General features: G+C 33.0%; 1 protein-coding gene across 5 annotated transcripts in view; it reads left to right on the top strand.

The window, feature by feature from the left end:
• LOC143239156 (protein spitz-like) overlaps window positions 1–17327 on the top strand; it is a 122639-nt gene that overhangs the window by 64326 nt on the left and 40986 nt on the right. Inside the window, exon 1 of one of the 5 annotated variants that reach the window (XM_076480008.1) lies at window positions 13185–13746. The exons of 3 other annotated variants lie outside the window; for them this stretch is intronic. In XM_076480008.1, coding sequence (XP_076336123.1) covers window positions 13530–13746 — 217 coding nt within the window. In that variant the 5' untranslated portion in view covers window positions 13185–13529. Of the gene's footprint in view, window positions 1–13184; window positions 13747–17327 lie in introns of those variants that run through there. One more of the 5 variants, XM_076480010.1, reaches the window with a different exon arrangement.

Raw genomic sequence — 17327 nt, 5'->3', positions numbered from 1 at the left:
TGTCTTTGTTGATTTTCTTTAGCAGAAGACACGCATATTAATAAAATGAAAGTTCTGTTATGTTTTCCTCGAATGTGGTGAGAAACCATCGCGTATTAATGTATAAAACTATGCAACATTTCCTGCAATATAAAACGTTACTGAACAAGTAAGTTGAGGATATTCTGACTGAGTGATACATATCGTAATGAAAGCGAGTGTTGGTACAGCCATAGATATTTCGTTCTATCTACTTTATGTTTTTGTGAATATATCATTTTTATTCATTGAGAGTTAGCTGAATACAACAAGAATAGTTTATTCCTTGTTACAAGTGAAATAGACTACACATATTAATTGAACATTATTTACTCTAACTTTTTTACATCACTAAAAATGAAATAGATCCGCCTGTAAATTGTTAAGTGTACTAAAGAAAACATTAAGTGTATTTGACGATGCAATGACAACATAACTTGTGATCACACCGCTGTTTTAATGACTGACTGTTTTCTAACGCTCCTTGTAGTTACGTTTGTTACAAACTTTTTTCCCCCAAAACACAACAGAAACACATCATGCTGTAACTGGAATTATTTGTCAGAGCTGTCCAGTTTGTGACTACGTGTATGGTTCACTCGATTTCGTTTTACACTTTAGGCTTGTTAATGATGTATGTAGTACGTTAAGTAACTGCATATAGATAGTAAGGAGTGCTCGATATAGGGTTAATTTTAGCTCTATCAATACGACCTTGTAAGTTAAGAGTCACGTATTTTTTCTAAATCACTAACTGTAGTTTATTTCATTACGTGTACACATTTGTACGCAGCAACGTGCGAATATCAACTGAAATGTTAATAATATTCACACAACATTTAAATATTTCAGTTCATAGAAAAGCCTTCTTGTGCATCTGTTTCAAGATTAAATAACGTTGTTGCTTCACTGTTCTTACGTGAACAATTCAAAATTATCTGGTGAAAATAATTCAATGCTCAGTCTACCTAGCGATAATAAATTACATCCTCTTTTCACGTTTCTGTAAATTGAACACCCGTACACTGTCGTAAATTTTTGTAGGCCTACATTACAAATGGCGTTACCATCATAAAACAAATCAACTTACCGATGCAAAGTAATTGTAAACGTGATGGCAAACACACTGGCGGATTCAACTCCCTGTTTTAAACTTTCACACTATATCATTGATTATCTTTCAGTTCACTCTACTCCTGAAAGAACTCTAGACACTTCATAACTATTATCTTATAATCTGACTTCGAATGGGCCCGTCATGGCCAGGTGGATAACGCACACAACTCGCAATCCGAGGGTCGCGGGTTCCAATCCCCGTCACACCAGACATGCTCGCCCTTTCAGCCGAAGGGGCGTTATAAAGGTCGATCAATCTCACTATTCGTTGGTAAAAGAGTTGGCGGTGGATGGTGATGACTAGCTGCCTTCCCTCTAGTCTTACACTGCTAAATTAGGGACGGCTAGCACAGATAGCCCTCGTGTAGCTTTGCGCGAAATTTAAAACAAACAAACAAAATTACAAATGTGCAAGAAAAACTTACGTAGGCATTCTACTCCCTTTAAATAGAAAACAAGTTAGAACATTAAAAATATAGTTCACAACAATATTTTAATAGCGCTGTAAATACAAACGTGTTTGTCTAGAGTCTTGTTTCAAATAAATACACAGAATTGCAAAACATTTCGTTTATATATTTTTTACAATATTAACGATTTCGCAATGCAGGGCAACTCGTTATTTCCAATACAGTTTGTGTCAGAAATGTGCACCCATTTCATACTCAGGGAAGCATGCACATTGACTGCATAAAATTGAATATTGTATAGCCTTCTGATAGATAAAAGTAAACAAGGCCTGGCATGGTCTGAGAATTCGAATACTTAACTCACAGTCTGCGGGTTCAAATCCTGTCACTGAACATTCTCGCTCTTTTAGCCGTGGGGGCGTTTAAAGTTATGGGCAATCCTACCATTCGTTATTAAAAGTAGCCCAAGAGTTATCGGAAGGTGGTGTTGACTTTCTCTCTAGTCTGTCAGTTGAATGTTAGGAATGGTTAACGCAAATAGCTCTCTAGCAGCTTTACCCAAAATTCCACACCAACAAACAAAGATAGGTATGAATGAGCGTATATGTGGTATTAGAAAATTAAACTTCAACATATACCTGCACTATTCAAAATACATTTCTATGCAGTTCTAATATGCAAGGTTTCACGTGTATAATCACAGTTCATACTTAAATATAAATAAATTTCACGAGTTTCCTTTTCAGCTACAACTTATTTAAATTGACTTATTTTTGGTATACTGCATATGAAAAACCAACACCAAAACCTTACGGATAATTCTTTAACTAAATTTCTATAAAGGAAATTAGTCTCTCTCTCTCTTTTTTTTTTTTTTTATAGAAATAATATTTATCATTTTGGATTAGTTTTACGTTTATTGATTTAATAATAACCGATACAGAACGTCGATAATGATACAAACTATAATATTCATTTGATATCTTAAAACAGTATACATTGTTGAAGATTTACCCACTTTTGACTTATTTACAACAATTTAATTAGTAAACTTTAAATAATTTGATCATATTATGAGTACATCCACCATGCAACCACGTCCTCTACCAGAATAAGAATTACTCGATCCGACGTGTTTCAGATTAATGTCGTTCTTGTAAGCCTAATTTAACACTGGTGTTTATGAAATACCTTTAAAATTAAACAATAATCAAAGTATTTACATCCGACATTATTTTCAATGAATTGTTTGTGTAGATAACTCACAAAAATTACGTCTTAACCTTAAGATGACCTAAAAAGGTCGAAACGTTGTTCTGTACTTTATTTTAGTTATAGTTTTAATACCCATACCAGTCGTCTCTATAATGCGCCTTATGTTATTCATCGTTCTATAAATAAACTTACTTACACTTTCGTAAGTTGTCTCAACCTTAATGTGGGCGGGTCTCCAACCGATCAGAAGTAGAAAATCGCGACAACGTTTCCTATACGAAATTCTTCGTGACGCTGCAAAAAAATACACTCTTTACTTTGGGGCCGTAACCCCATTTAAAGAGTGACGAACAAATATCACTATTCGGTCAGACGAGAACAACCCGTAAGGGTTGTTGATTTTAACTTTGCAACGACAACTTATCAGCTACAATATATTATAAGGTCGCTTTTGTTCATGACTTTTAACGTAGCCACACGATGTGTCTGAAACGAAATTATTTTTAAGGTTTTTATAAATTTTAAATACTGGAACAATAGCTCTGAAGCTGTACAAATATTAGACAAACTTCTAACATTCTACAAGAACGTTTGTGTTATATTAGCATGTAGCTGAACATTGAATTTTTCAATAGGATCTATAGAAACATCACCTATGTTTCAACACATTTTTTCTAAATTGTTCATGCACTAAGTTCCATGTGGATGCAAATTTCGTGTTTATTTGTAATTTTTAGCGCAAAGCTTCATAATTGCCTGGTCGTCCAGTAGCACAGCTGAATGTCTGCGGACTTACAACTCTAAAAACGGGTTTCGATACCCGTGGTGGGCAGAATAAAGATAGCCCATTGTGTAGCTTTGGGCTTAATAACAAACAAACAGTACAAATAAGGAAAACACTCACTACTGTCATGGTTTACCTATGTATTCTACATATAATATTAGTGATACTGTCAGAGCTCCCTGTGTATTCTACATATAATATTAGGGATAATGTCAGAGCTCCCTGTGTATTCTACATATTATATTAGTGATACTGTCAGGTTTACCTATGTATTCTACATATAATATTAGTGATAATGTCAGAGCTCCCTGTGTATTCTACATATAATGTTAGTGATACTGTCAGGGTTACCTGTGTATTCTACATATTATATTAGTGATACTGTCAGGTTTACCTATGTATTCTACATATAATATTAGTGATAATGTCAGAGTTACCTGTGTATTCTACATCTAAAACTAGTGATAATGTCAGAGCTCCCTGTGTATTCTACATATAATATTAGTGATACTGTCAGGGTTACCTGTGTATTCTACATCTAATATTAACCATACTGTCAGGGTTACCTATGTATCCTGCATATAATATTAGGGATACTGTCAAGGTTCCCTATGTATTCTACAGGGTGGCCCGTAAGTCCCTACCCATCCACATCGTGTCTAAACAACGTTATAATACTAATGATGAGTTGAAGGCAGCTGTTACCGCGGCATTTGGAACAATAATCCCTGCTATGTTGAGGAAAATGTTTCACAGAACATGGTGTAGCATAATATTATGCAGCAAGAATGAGGGATGGCACACAGATACACTGAATACATAAGATATATGGATGGGCAGGGACTTACGGGCCACCCTGTACATATAATATTAGTGATACCATCAGGGTTCCCTATGTATTCTACATATAATATTAACGATAACGTCAGAGTTGGTTACCTACGTATTCTACATATAATATCAACGATACCGTCACGGTTGGTTACCTACGTATTCTACATATAATATTAACGATACCATCAGGGTTGGTTACCTACGTATTCTACAATTAATATTAACGATACCGTCACGGTTGGTTACCTACGTAATCTACATTTAATATTAACGATACCGTCACGGTTGGTTGCCTATCTATTCTACATATAATATTAACGATACCGTCACGGTTGGATACTTACGTATTCTACATATAATATTAACGACACCATCAGGGTTGGTTACCTACGTATTCTACAATTAATATTAACGATTCCGTCACGGTTGGTTGCCTATCTATTATACATATAATATTAACGATACCGTCAGGGTTGGTTACCTACGTATTCTACATTTAATATTAACGATACCGTCACGGTTGGTTACCTACGTGTTCTACATATAATATTAACGATACCGTCACGGTTGGTTGCCTATCTATTCTACATATAATATCAACGATACCGTCACGGTTGGTTGCCTATCTATTCTACATATAATATCAACGATACCATCAGGGTTGTTTACCTACGTATTCTACAATTAATATTAACGATACCGTCACGGTTGGTTACCTACGTATTCTACATTTAATATTAACGATACCGTCACGGTTGGTTACCTACGTATTCTACATATAATATTAACGATACCGTCAGGGTTGGTTACCTACGTATTCTACAATTAATATTAACGATACCGTCACGGTTGGTTACCTACGTATTCTACATTTAATATTAACGATACCGTCACGGTTGATTACCTACGTATTCTACATATAATATTAACGATACCGTCAGGGTTGGTTACCTATCTATTCTACATATAATATTAACGATACCGTCAGGATTGGTTACCTATCTATTCTACATATAATATTAACGATACCGTCAGGGTTGGTTACCTACGTATTCTACAATTAATATTAACGATACCGTCAGGGTTGGTTACCTACGTATTCTACATTTAATATTAACGATACCGTCAGGGTTGGTTACCTATCTATTCTACATATAATATTAGTGATTTCGCTCCTCTTTGTTGTTCAGCTCTTACACTGAGTGTTGTAACCGGAAATGTAGTAAACTGTGCAATACGTGAACCCTGTCGGTAATGAAGTGTATTAAAACGAGCCAGTAATTTATAGGCTTAACAAAACTTTGTTTTAGCCACTTTACGACGAGTGACAATTTTGTAAAGTAAGGGTTATTTCTTTACACATGTGTGAATATTTACTCAGGTATGTTATGTATTTTAGAATTATCAGTCGTTAGTTTATTGTAGTTTATAGCCGATTGCTGACGGATGTGAATCATGCATCATTGAATAAATCATGAAACTACTAATACAATAACATGAACACATCGTTCTAAGTAAGGTTTGTTATGTTAAAGTTGAGTTATACGTCATTATTGTTTTATGATTGTTTTATAGCATCACTCGAAAGATGTCAAACGTTACTTTAATTATAACACAGCGTTGATTTACATCAAACCTATACCGAAGTTATTTACTTTAGAAACCATTAAAAACAACCTGGAAGAATTCCCTGTCATGCTATGCTCTAATCCGTAATGAACTGTGGGAAACACGGAGCCACAGAAATGTGGAACTTCCGGAATGTGACGCTTTTCCCATAGCTGTAACATGCTTGTTGCGTTTTCTATACATCTTTACTTGTGTGGCTGGGACATCCTGAGTGTTAACGTAATTACAACAGTATTTAAATCTCTGATCGTCTTTGTATCCCCCGGATATCTGGCTCGTTACTGAAATATAAAGTTCTGGGGTCAAGGACATAACCCTAAACGAGTGCTAACAAGACTTAGCAGTAATGAAATACGTTGATATACGTAGATTAAACTAAAGCAATTATAGGCAAAATAAAAAAAAAACTAGAACCGAGCGTTTCGAAATGTAGCGTTTAATTTTTCATCAGGAGCAAACTTAAAAGTTTCGTTATTATTACATAAGTTTCGTTTGATACAGAAGTTTTTGTAATAACAGCAATACATCTGTTTATTACACCTTCTGTATAATAATACACATATGATAATCTTATTATGGGGAACACTGCACCCACCTGTAGCAGGAAACAAACATCTGCTGTATTATCCAAGTAAAAGCCTGCTCTCTTTCAGGGCCACGAAAATCGCCAAATCGACAGCTGTTCTAGCTGCACGCGCGATCTTCATGAAATCTGATATTTCCACAGATAGTTAATCTACCCCTGCAAAAACCGTTTCATCAGGACCATTCCCCCATGATATAACATGTCAAACTATATTTACTTTTCTATTTAAATTAACCGGTACTTTAAATTATTAAATACAATAAACAATTATAAATACTCTAGTAAAAAGTCGAAACTGCGTAGGATTGGATATAGCCTTGACGATAACGAGCCCGTTCTGTGAATCTAAAAATTCCAAGCTTATGATCTGTTGTCGTGGAAACGCGTTTCACACTTTGGAATCATGGGCGTATTAAAAGAGTGACGTACAAATCATACTATTCAATTAGTGTAGCCCAAGAGTTGGCGTGAGAGTAGTTGTCTTCCCTTTAATACATTATTTTCAAAATTAAGGAGAGACTGTGTGAGCACGGACACAAATACGTTTTGTTTAGCTTTGCAAAAAAGTTCTGAACAAACATTAATTGTGTTCAACGCACATCATGTCTGTGTTGTTTTTTTTATAGGAGGTCAGTGTACAAAGTTACTAGGAACTGTAAAATTACAGTATATCTTTATATAAGTAGAGTAAGGTACGAGTACTGACGTAAAAGGTAAAAATTCTCTTTTTTTTTTTCATAAAATAACTGCATACAGAGAGTTGTTGTTCAAAAATAGATCTAAATTTCAAGCCCCACCTGGTGAAAATTTCTTTGTCAAAACATACCAAACGATATATATGTTGTGGTCTTAAAAAGGTTAGGGTGGTAACAGAGGAAATATTAACATAGCTAAAACTAATCTTACAAAATGAAGGGTTTCTCGAAAATTGCCATTGGGTAGTAACACATCATAGTGTAGAGATGGAAACAAGGTTTAAACGAGGACTTTTTTGTGACTTTTCGTAATGCCAAACTATGCACGTGCATGAAAACGAGTCTAGTATTGCGTCAGCTAGTGCATCCTCTCGCTTGTGTGTTGTTATAAAAACAGTTAAAATTTCATATTATCCCTAAAGCAATATCTAATACGTTAAGTTGGAAGTATTAAAAGTTCACGACTGGACTTAGTATGAGGTCTAAAGTTTAATATCACTTATATTTATATATATGGCTATAAAATAAGACTGTGGATGTAGTTTCTGTACATAACTAATATGTTTTATTAATGTCTAAAAATTCAGACACTGATTATTCTCTGAGTTAAATACTCTTCATTTAATCGTGAACTTGTCTTCTGAATAATATTGTAAAGAGTTCATTGTTACTACTGTATTCACTTGAAGAGTCGTTTGAAATGAGCACTATTGTTTTATACAATTTGGGACGTTCTAACTTTTGCTTGTTTTTTACAGTAAAGAGGTTTAATGCCTAACAGAACAATGGAGTAATTTTTAGGTGTTAAAACCACGTTAAAAAGGTTACTAAATTATGAATTAACATATTAACTTTGGGAATTATATTTTGGTTCCTGTCACGAGGATTGCCTGCATAACTGGTGAAGAAAAGCCACATTACTGAGTTGTGATAAATGTTGCTAAGAAAAGCCAGTTGATAGTAAAGTCCAAAGGATTAATAACTCAGGGCAAGCCATGTTTTACACGTATTAAAATATCTTACGACAATATTTAAAAAAATCAATTTAAAAAAAATTTGCAAGTGATCAACGATTTCCTCGCACGTATCCATTTGTGTGTGATCCACACCCTACTTTTTCAACCTTAGTTATCATGACGGTTGGCTACTTGGAATTTTACCACGTGACAAGTGTGACGACGTCATATTTATTTTAAATTCTCGAAGACCAAGAGAGTTATTAAAGAAGATAAACATCATATTATGGATAAAATAAAATCATAAATTGAATACCGTTATAATTGTAGCTATAAAAGAATTTAACAAAAAGAAAAAAAAAATCCATCAGTGGGTCCATCAGCGATAAGTTTATGGTAAAGCCCCTAAAATTTAGGATTCGATTCCCCGCGGTGAACAGAGCATGTTTGGTCCTATATGTAGCTTTCCACTAGAAAAAAAATCTTCGGTTATTTTATACGGTTATCTTTACGGTTCATTATGTTCGTATTTCAGTTAAAGCAAATTAAATCTCAAAACGCTTCCAAAGTGTCACGTACAATAAAATAACTTATTTCCCCAATTTTAAGCCTAACGCACACTAGTTGCTTCATAAAAGAAACGTGTTCATATTTAAACGTTGTTTTTAGCGTGACCGTGTATTAAACTGGCGTAACTTAGAGACTGAAATATTACAGGAAATAATATACTGTTATACCTCAATACTATCGATCAATTGTTCATATGTCACCAGCTAACGGTGTTATATATATATATATATACCATGATAAAATATAGAAATTGCTATGGAACAGATAATAATTATTCGGTTAAAATTGTAAATTATCACGTTACGTATAAGTAATTACATCTTGTTATTTTTATTTAGAAAACTTCCGTTATATTTTACAGTAATTATGATAATAAACTGATGCTGCTCGGGTGCAGGTTCTAATTATTATTATTATTTCAATTAAAAACAGCCCCTGTGATTATTAAGATATTAGAATTTCACTGTGTGATTTATCTTAATATCGTGACCAGCTGTAAGTTGGAGTTTCTTTTCCAGTTTTAACAATTATAACAGCGACCTAATAGCTGTCTTCATGCAATGTATTATTCACAACAATTACAGATTCAAAGTGTAACGGTTGTTCCCAGCAGTGCGCGTGTTGAATTTTAAGTATTTCATATAGGTGGCGATAATTATTTACAAAGAAAAAGGAGATAAAAGCGCATAAAAATTTAGTGTGCTCTTATATTCATTATACTTAGTAGTTACAGATAGAAGTACTTGTTTAAGTATTTTATTACGTTCTTTGACTTCCCTTTAAGACCTTTAAACACAGGAGATTTTCATTCAATATTTAAAATATCACTATGTAACACAAGTTTTGTTCCTGGATAGTATGTGTTATTTCTTAATTGTTTATGTTGTAAAAGTACAGAAAATGGTCATTATTCCCTTCAAACTTTGCTTTTGTGACCTAGATAATGAAATTTAGAAATTAACCTATTTTCTATGTAAAAACGGAAAATTTGCACATTTTCATTCATATAAGGTCTGAATTAAACAACATATGAATCAATATTTGCATGTATTTATACTAAAGTGAGTAGTTTTTCGAGAATTGCGACTGTAATGTAAATAACTTTCACGTATCATACCCCAAATATAGTCAGTCTTCCATCATGTTTTCGTTATACGTTCCCAGGTCACAAAAGCAAAGTTTGAAGAGAAAAATAAATCTTTTCCATTTACCTCAGGCCTAAGCAATTGGGAAATAACACTTTCTGCCCAGGAACAAGAAAAAGTAAAAATTTTTTTACATAATGTAATGTTTCATATTTTGTTACATAGTGTAATGTTTCATATTTTGTTACATAGTGTAATGTTTCATATTTTGTTACATAGTGTAATGTTTCATATTTTGTTACATGGTGTAATGTTTCATATTTTGTTACATAGTGTAATGTTTCATGTTTTGTTACATAATGTAATGATTCATATTTTGTTACATGGTGTAATGTTTCATATTTAGTTGCATAGTTTAATGTTTCATATTTTGTTACATCGTGTAATGTTTCATATTTTGTTACATAGTGTAATGTTTCATATTTTGTTACATGGTGAAATGTTTCATATTTTGTTACATGGTGAAATGTTTCATATTTTGTTACATAGTGTAATGTTTCATATTTGGTTACATAGTGTAATGTTTCATATTTTGTTACATAATGTAATGTTTAATTTATTAACATATCCGGGCTTTTATTTCTGACTTTTCCGGCGTTTTGGTCCAAATAATTATTTTCATTCGATGCAGTATAATATTTTTGTTATAAAAATTTAATAAAAGGTTTATTTTATTTTGAATTTCTCGCAAAGCTACACCAGCGTTATCTTTCCTTGCAGTCCCTAATTTACTAATGAAAGAGGGAAGATAGCTAGTCAATAACACCCAGTGCCAAATATTGGGCTACTCTTTCACAAACAAATAGCGGGATTGAGTTACGTTGTCGTGCTCTTACGGCTGAGAAGGCGAGCATGTTCGGTATGACCAGGGACTCGAGCCCGCGACCTTCAGGTTTCGAGCCAAGTGTCATAACGACAAGGGCATGCGAGGCTATAATAAAAGGGTTCAACCCCCTCTTATTTTCACTGACAACATGTAACATTAGTTTCGTAGTATTAAAATACACTGGATAGAAATAAAATCAATGTAACTTGGGAAGCAGGTGTCTCTTCATCTTTCGGATAAACAGTTTGTTACCTAGTAGAAGGAAGCTAAGGCTTACAACAGAGGAATTTATCTGTATTTAGAAACACTAAAGTCAAAAACACCAGACGTTCACAGTTTATGCTGCCTAGTAGAATGAAGCTAAGTCTTACGACAGATGAATTTACCTGTATTTAGAAACACTAAACAGTCAAGAACATAAGACGTTCACAGTTAATGTTATCTCGTAATATGAAGCTAAGGCTTACAACAGATGAATTTACCTGTATTTAGAAACACTAAACAGTCAAGAATACCAGACGTTCACAGTTTATGCTACCTAGTAGAATGAAGCTAAACTAAAGTTTACGACAGAGGAATTTATCTGTATTTATGGTCTGAATTTTTTTTAGATGTGTTTCTATTTTATTATTATTAGCTGATTAGTGGAATTGTGTCTTCTCTTGTTCATCTGCGTGTAAATGTGATGTCTTATATGGTATTATGAAAAGCGGTTACTGCTTCTTACAACCTATCAAAGGCTACTTTTAAAGTTCAAGTTATAGAAAATATAAAATAAGGAAAGAGAAGTATTATGATTCATGAATTACCTTTCCATATAGCTTTTATAAGTATATCTTTAACTAAGGGATAATCAAGTATTCTTTCTTAAATTTCATGGAGGTGTTCTCAGTGTAGCTGATCGCATATGTTGATTGGATGTCGGGAGATGGTAAACAGGTATTAATTATTTTACAAAGGTGCATATTACATGTTACAACCTTTGTTCTTAATTGTCAAACATGTGCACATTTTTCTGTATTTGTTTTCCGAAAATTTCGCTTAATCAAATACATGATACAAAATTCTGTACAAGGTGGTTTAGGGTAGTTAGAGCTGTGTGTATATAGAATAGTGGCTGAAATATGTAACCTAAGGATTGTGGGATACCGCATTAAAACGATGGTCTTACTATAAATGTCGGAAGGCAACGGTATAATTTTTCGTGTTTCTAGCTTTCTCGTCTCGTGGTTTTATTCTCTTTATTTCCGCATTTATCCGAGTCATGAGAAAATTATAAACTTTTTGAAAATTTTAACATCGTAACTTAATATTTTATTTGTTTTCCACTTGTTTGTTTTCCTTTATTGTCTCTGCTCAGTGTATCTGCATAACAGATTCTGATTTCTGCATTAAATATTTGTACTTGTTACAAGCCTGACTATTTTATCATGTTATCTATTTCCATAACCCTTATTGGTTATCGCAGACATTATTTCTTTTAACATCAGTTTTTCACCAACTGTTGTTCTTAAAGTCTTTTTTTTTAATGATTTATAGTAATTATACTTGTTATTTTTTTCGGATATACGATACGATAAAGGATTATCTTTGTTGTTTAAAATGTCTATTGGATAACAACATTTTGCTTCACTTGCGTATACCTAAAGAACATGTACGTTTGTAAATCAAAATGTACTTTAATCACCAGCATACCAGACAGAGTAACCATAATCAAAATGTTGTCTAGGATACCAAACAGAGTAACCACAATCACAATATTGTCTAGTCACCAACGTACCAGCCAGAGTAGCCATAATCAAAATGTTGTCTAGTCACCAGCATACCAGGCAGAATAACCACAATCCAATCAAATTAGATTGAGCATATAAACAACAACATTAACCTGTTTGCTGTGTGGTAATCGTATTTCCATTGAGAATGTTTTGTGTCATCTTTTTAATTTTCCGACTTGTAGATTAAGACAAAGCCAATATTAAATAAATTCGCAATTATTAATTTTGGTTTTGAAAGTAAATATACAAAGAGAGTGCAGACGCCCCTTCAGATACGCAGCAAACATATAAAATTGAATAGTATTTCCCTTTTGTCTGTTTAAAAATTATTTGCTCTTAGTTCCAGAACGGATGTTATTATTTTAACGTCATGAGTTACCGATTTTTATTTTTTTTTCTTCATCGTGATGAAGCGAATTTTAAATCTAATATTTAAAACAGAGTAAGTATATATATATATGTCTCGCGCAAAGAAATGTTAAGGTTTGCTGCTTTTGTTTGCGCTGTTATAACTTTCATGCACGTATTATTTCATATTATCATAGCCCTTTTTTAGAAAATATCTCGATATCAGCATGGCACCACACTGACTAACCGCTACGTGGCGCCACATTAGACGTGACGCAGTAACTACTTATTATCAACCTAGGATGCAATAGGGTTCAGTAGTGAAGCGTCTACCGGTAGTTTGGGAAGATGTGAATAATGTTTTATGTAGTCGTTACAGTTTTGAGAAAAATAGGTTATCAGGCTTATCCAAAATTTATACTAGTCTCAATAGAGTGTCGTGTGCATGTTGTTTCTTTATTATTGTGACCTCTCGTTAACATTGTTAAAACAGAAAACCTTATGGCAGCATGCATTGTAACGTAAGTTGTAACCTGAGCTGTGGTGTGTATTATAGTGTAGCGTAGAAAAAGTTCAATAATCTTCGTTTAGCGAGCGATCCGAGTGACGGCACGTGCGATACATGAAAATGTCTTTTAAGGCTATACTTTGTCATACGAGTGCTTGTTCGAAACAAATAATGTGTTATAACAAGTGGGACAACGACAGCTCGTGTTCTGACGTATCACTTCCTAAAGATAATTGTTTGAACTTGGAAGAAGCACAAATGCAGAACTGTGTAAGAAGAATGTGGAAAGGGCTTCAACGAGTCTGCCGGTGGCTACTAGTTTCGTTGTCTCGTGAGTACCTTAAGGCTTAACGTATGCTGTATGTTAAGTAGCCATCTTACATTTTGTAATACTAGTACTAATAACCTCTCTTGATTTCTAAACTTATTTATTTACCCTAGTAATACATACTTACTAAATTTACAACCAGTTTTCTGAAGTAATGAATATTTATTGAAAATATCGATGTGAAATACGTCTCGCGTAGCAAAAAATTATTTTCAGCTTATTTCTGCTGTTTGTTTCCCGAGCTTCTAAATTGTTTTGGCTGTGAATAATTTTAAAAAATATATATTTGTAGGGTTTTTAAGTAACTGAAAGACGTATACATTCACATGATATGTTACTTACATTTATCACACCTTTTGCGTGAGTGGGGTGGATATTCATGGATTGATGTAGTTTCCACAACTGGTACAGTGTAAAGTGATGCACGAGGGGAAAGGATGTTTGATAGTTACATGTTAGGTCAAAAGAACAAACATAACTACACCTTCAATAGTCCTAACTTTGTGGATTTCTTTATAGAGCACTATAGGCAAGTTCTGTTCAACTTACTGCCATGGAAAGAAATAGAGTAGAAACAAAATTGTTTTAATAAACTATCATACTGTAATAGATCCAAAGATTTTGTTAGATGCTTGAACTACCTACCAATGCTGTAAGTTTGAATCTGAATTATAAGGACGGTAAGTAGTATTAGCATTTCAGTAAAAAAATTACTTATGTTTAACAGAATTGTGAAATGGTCTGCCTGGTGTGTAATGTTTATTGTTAGTGATAGAATTATTTATATTTCTTGGATAGGTACGTAGATGTATAGGAGTGCTCACCAATCGGGTTTGATTTTGTGATGTGTATGAATTTCTCATTCTTATGTTTATGTAGGAGTAAGTAGATTCGTGAATAACTTTTGATTTAGCATCACCTGACAGTTCAAGTAACCACTATTCATAAATAAGCACAATCTATTTATAATTTATATTTTTCTCTCTGGAGTTGTGTCCATAAAGAAGTATGTTTTTAATTTTTTTTTCATTTCTTTAATCTTATTATGTTCTTTTTAAACTTGTAACTAGCAGGTGTATGGCAAGATAAATAATTTATTCTAAATCTTATTAGCAACGTTTTGATTATAGAACTTCCCATTACAGCCTACTTAAATTCCAGTTTATTTGGAATGCTTGGCTTCTAGTCTGGCAGAGAGAGAATTGGCAATGTCTTGAGAAACAAGGTTTTTCAAACATGAATAAATTATTATTTCTTATCCCTCCTTATTACAGTAGTCCAACTGAGTGGATACGATATATATTAATCATCTTACCTTCCCCCTTGTGACAAAGTAAATTAACTTGCAGGTTTTCAATGCTAAAATTCAAGACTTGGTCCCTATGATGGACATAAGAAGGTAGCCCATGTTGTATCATCATGCTTAACAACAAATTTTAATGTTCCCTGATGGCTAAACATGTAGGTTACAGGATTATAATGTTCAAATATGAGGGTTGACTTCATTGTTGAGTATATTTAATTTGTAGCTTCTAATTAATGAGATTGGATAGTAAGTCTGTGTGATATAGCATATAATAATGTGATTAGCCAGTCATTCCTAATTGTATGTAATATTACACACATTGTTTCTGTTCAGTTATTAATATATAATATTTGTTTCAACTTTCAAGTCAAATGACTGATGTAATCATAATTATTTAATGACACTTTCGAGGTAGGTGCATGAGTAACTGTGCTACTTAAGTTTATAATTGTTTCATTATAAGTAGATGAATGGTTATTAAACAAATAACTAGTGCTTTTGTATAAACTCAAGTGCTTTAGAAAAATTACCTAATTTAAAATGGAACCCTAGAATGTGTACCTTAATGTATCACTGAAAGGTAAATGTATCCAAAAGATGGCAGGTACAGGTATTAAAGCTTTAATTAAAATAAGGTACAAAACAACATTTAGACCTTCTTGGACCAACTTCAAGTGTACAAAGAAAGTTTGTCTTTAAAATACATTTTTACTTCAAGTGGGTTTCTCATCATAATGAGTTGAAGATAAATTTTGATTTCTTTGAATTTTGATGTGTACCTTTTAAAAGTTTTAGATATGGGTGATCAGTTTTGAAAGCCTCATTATTTATAAATTTGCGAGTTGGATAGAATTGTATTTCCAAGATGTTTTCATATTTCATGATCATTCTAAGATGATAGTAGTTAGTTTTATTTCTTTGAAAAGGATATGACTAAGGGCATTGGCTTTAGTAGTTCTTTAATAAAGAGAAGTACAAGGTACTTAGCTGAGACATGGAAAGCAAGAAGAAATTAAATAGGTTCACAGGAATACAAAATCAAGGTCAAACCTTGCCTACAGTAACAGTCAGTCAAATGTTAACAAGAATGGTTTTGTCAGAGATCAGGTCAGTATTTAAGCTTCCAGTGGTTACACATGCATGATGTAACTCATGACATTCGAACTGATATTTGTATAACCTTTCATTCCATCATTCTTACAGGACAATTGCAAGTCACTAAAATTTTAACAGATAAAATAAGTCTTTTCTAATTTTTTGTCTTTCTCAGAAACATGTCCAAAACTTGATTCCTCTGTAATTCAAGTTCTTGAAACAAATATTGTTATAGAAGTTTGTGTGTTGATAGGAAGGTGATGGATGTGAAGTTGGTGTATATTCCTTCACCCTAGAAAGGTGATGGAAACCAGTTTGTAAGGCCTTTTGGTATATCATTGTTGTATGAAAGAAGCTTTTTACTTGTTTTAGAGATATTCTAATTTACCTGACCTGAATGGTAGAGGACAGTGGTCAAGTTGTGGTTGATACTTATTCCAAGGTATCTTCTAATTTACCTGACCTGAATGGTAGGGGACAGTGGTCAAGTTGTGGTTGATACTTATTCCAAGGTATCTTCTAATTTACCTGACCTGAATGGTAGGGGACAGTGGTCAAGTTGTGGTTGATACTTGTTCCAAGTTGGAATTATTTATTTTTACATGTTATTGCATGTTTTTTTATTGTTTATTTGTGGTACTGATAAAAATGCTTGTATTATGATTTTTTTTTATGATAAATGGCTTACTTTGAAGAAATAATGAGGTTACTGTTATCCATGTGTTTATTTCATCAGTTCTGTAATTCATCTGTAACTGAAACAAACTACAAGCTTTATTTATCCTTATCCTTTTGTGTTGTTGATAATAGCTAAAGATTTTCCAATTTAAAACTTTTTGTAATTCATTTCTTTTTTAATATATTTTTCATGTCTGCATTGTTCTCTTATTTTTCAAAATCAACTTTTTTCCCTAAAACCAAATTTAGAATTTCCATTCTGTGATATCATTAGTCCTAGAAGTTTTGTGTGGTACTCACTAAAGCCACTACAACACCATTAGTTTTGTGTGGTACTTTTAATTTTTTACATCTTGTTTTACCAGATGAGTTGTAGGTTTTCTTGTACATTATTTTCTAAAACGATTTCTTGTACTTTAAAAGCAAAATGATCGTGCTAGGCTTTTGAAACTGTTTCAGATGCAGAAATTTGATCAGTTGTCTCCAAAAACTGTCACCACATTTA

The sequence above is a fragment of the Tachypleus tridentatus genome, chromosome 13, assembly GCF_004210375.1.
Source record: "Tachypleus tridentatus isolate NWPU-2018 chromosome 13, ASM421037v1, whole genome shotgun sequence".
Classification (NCBI taxonomy): Eukaryota; Metazoa; Arthropoda; class Merostomata; order Xiphosura; family Limulidae; genus Tachypleus; species Tachypleus tridentatus.
Note: the sequence above shows the minus strand (reverse complement) of the source record. Positions and strands in the feature narration are given on the sequence as shown.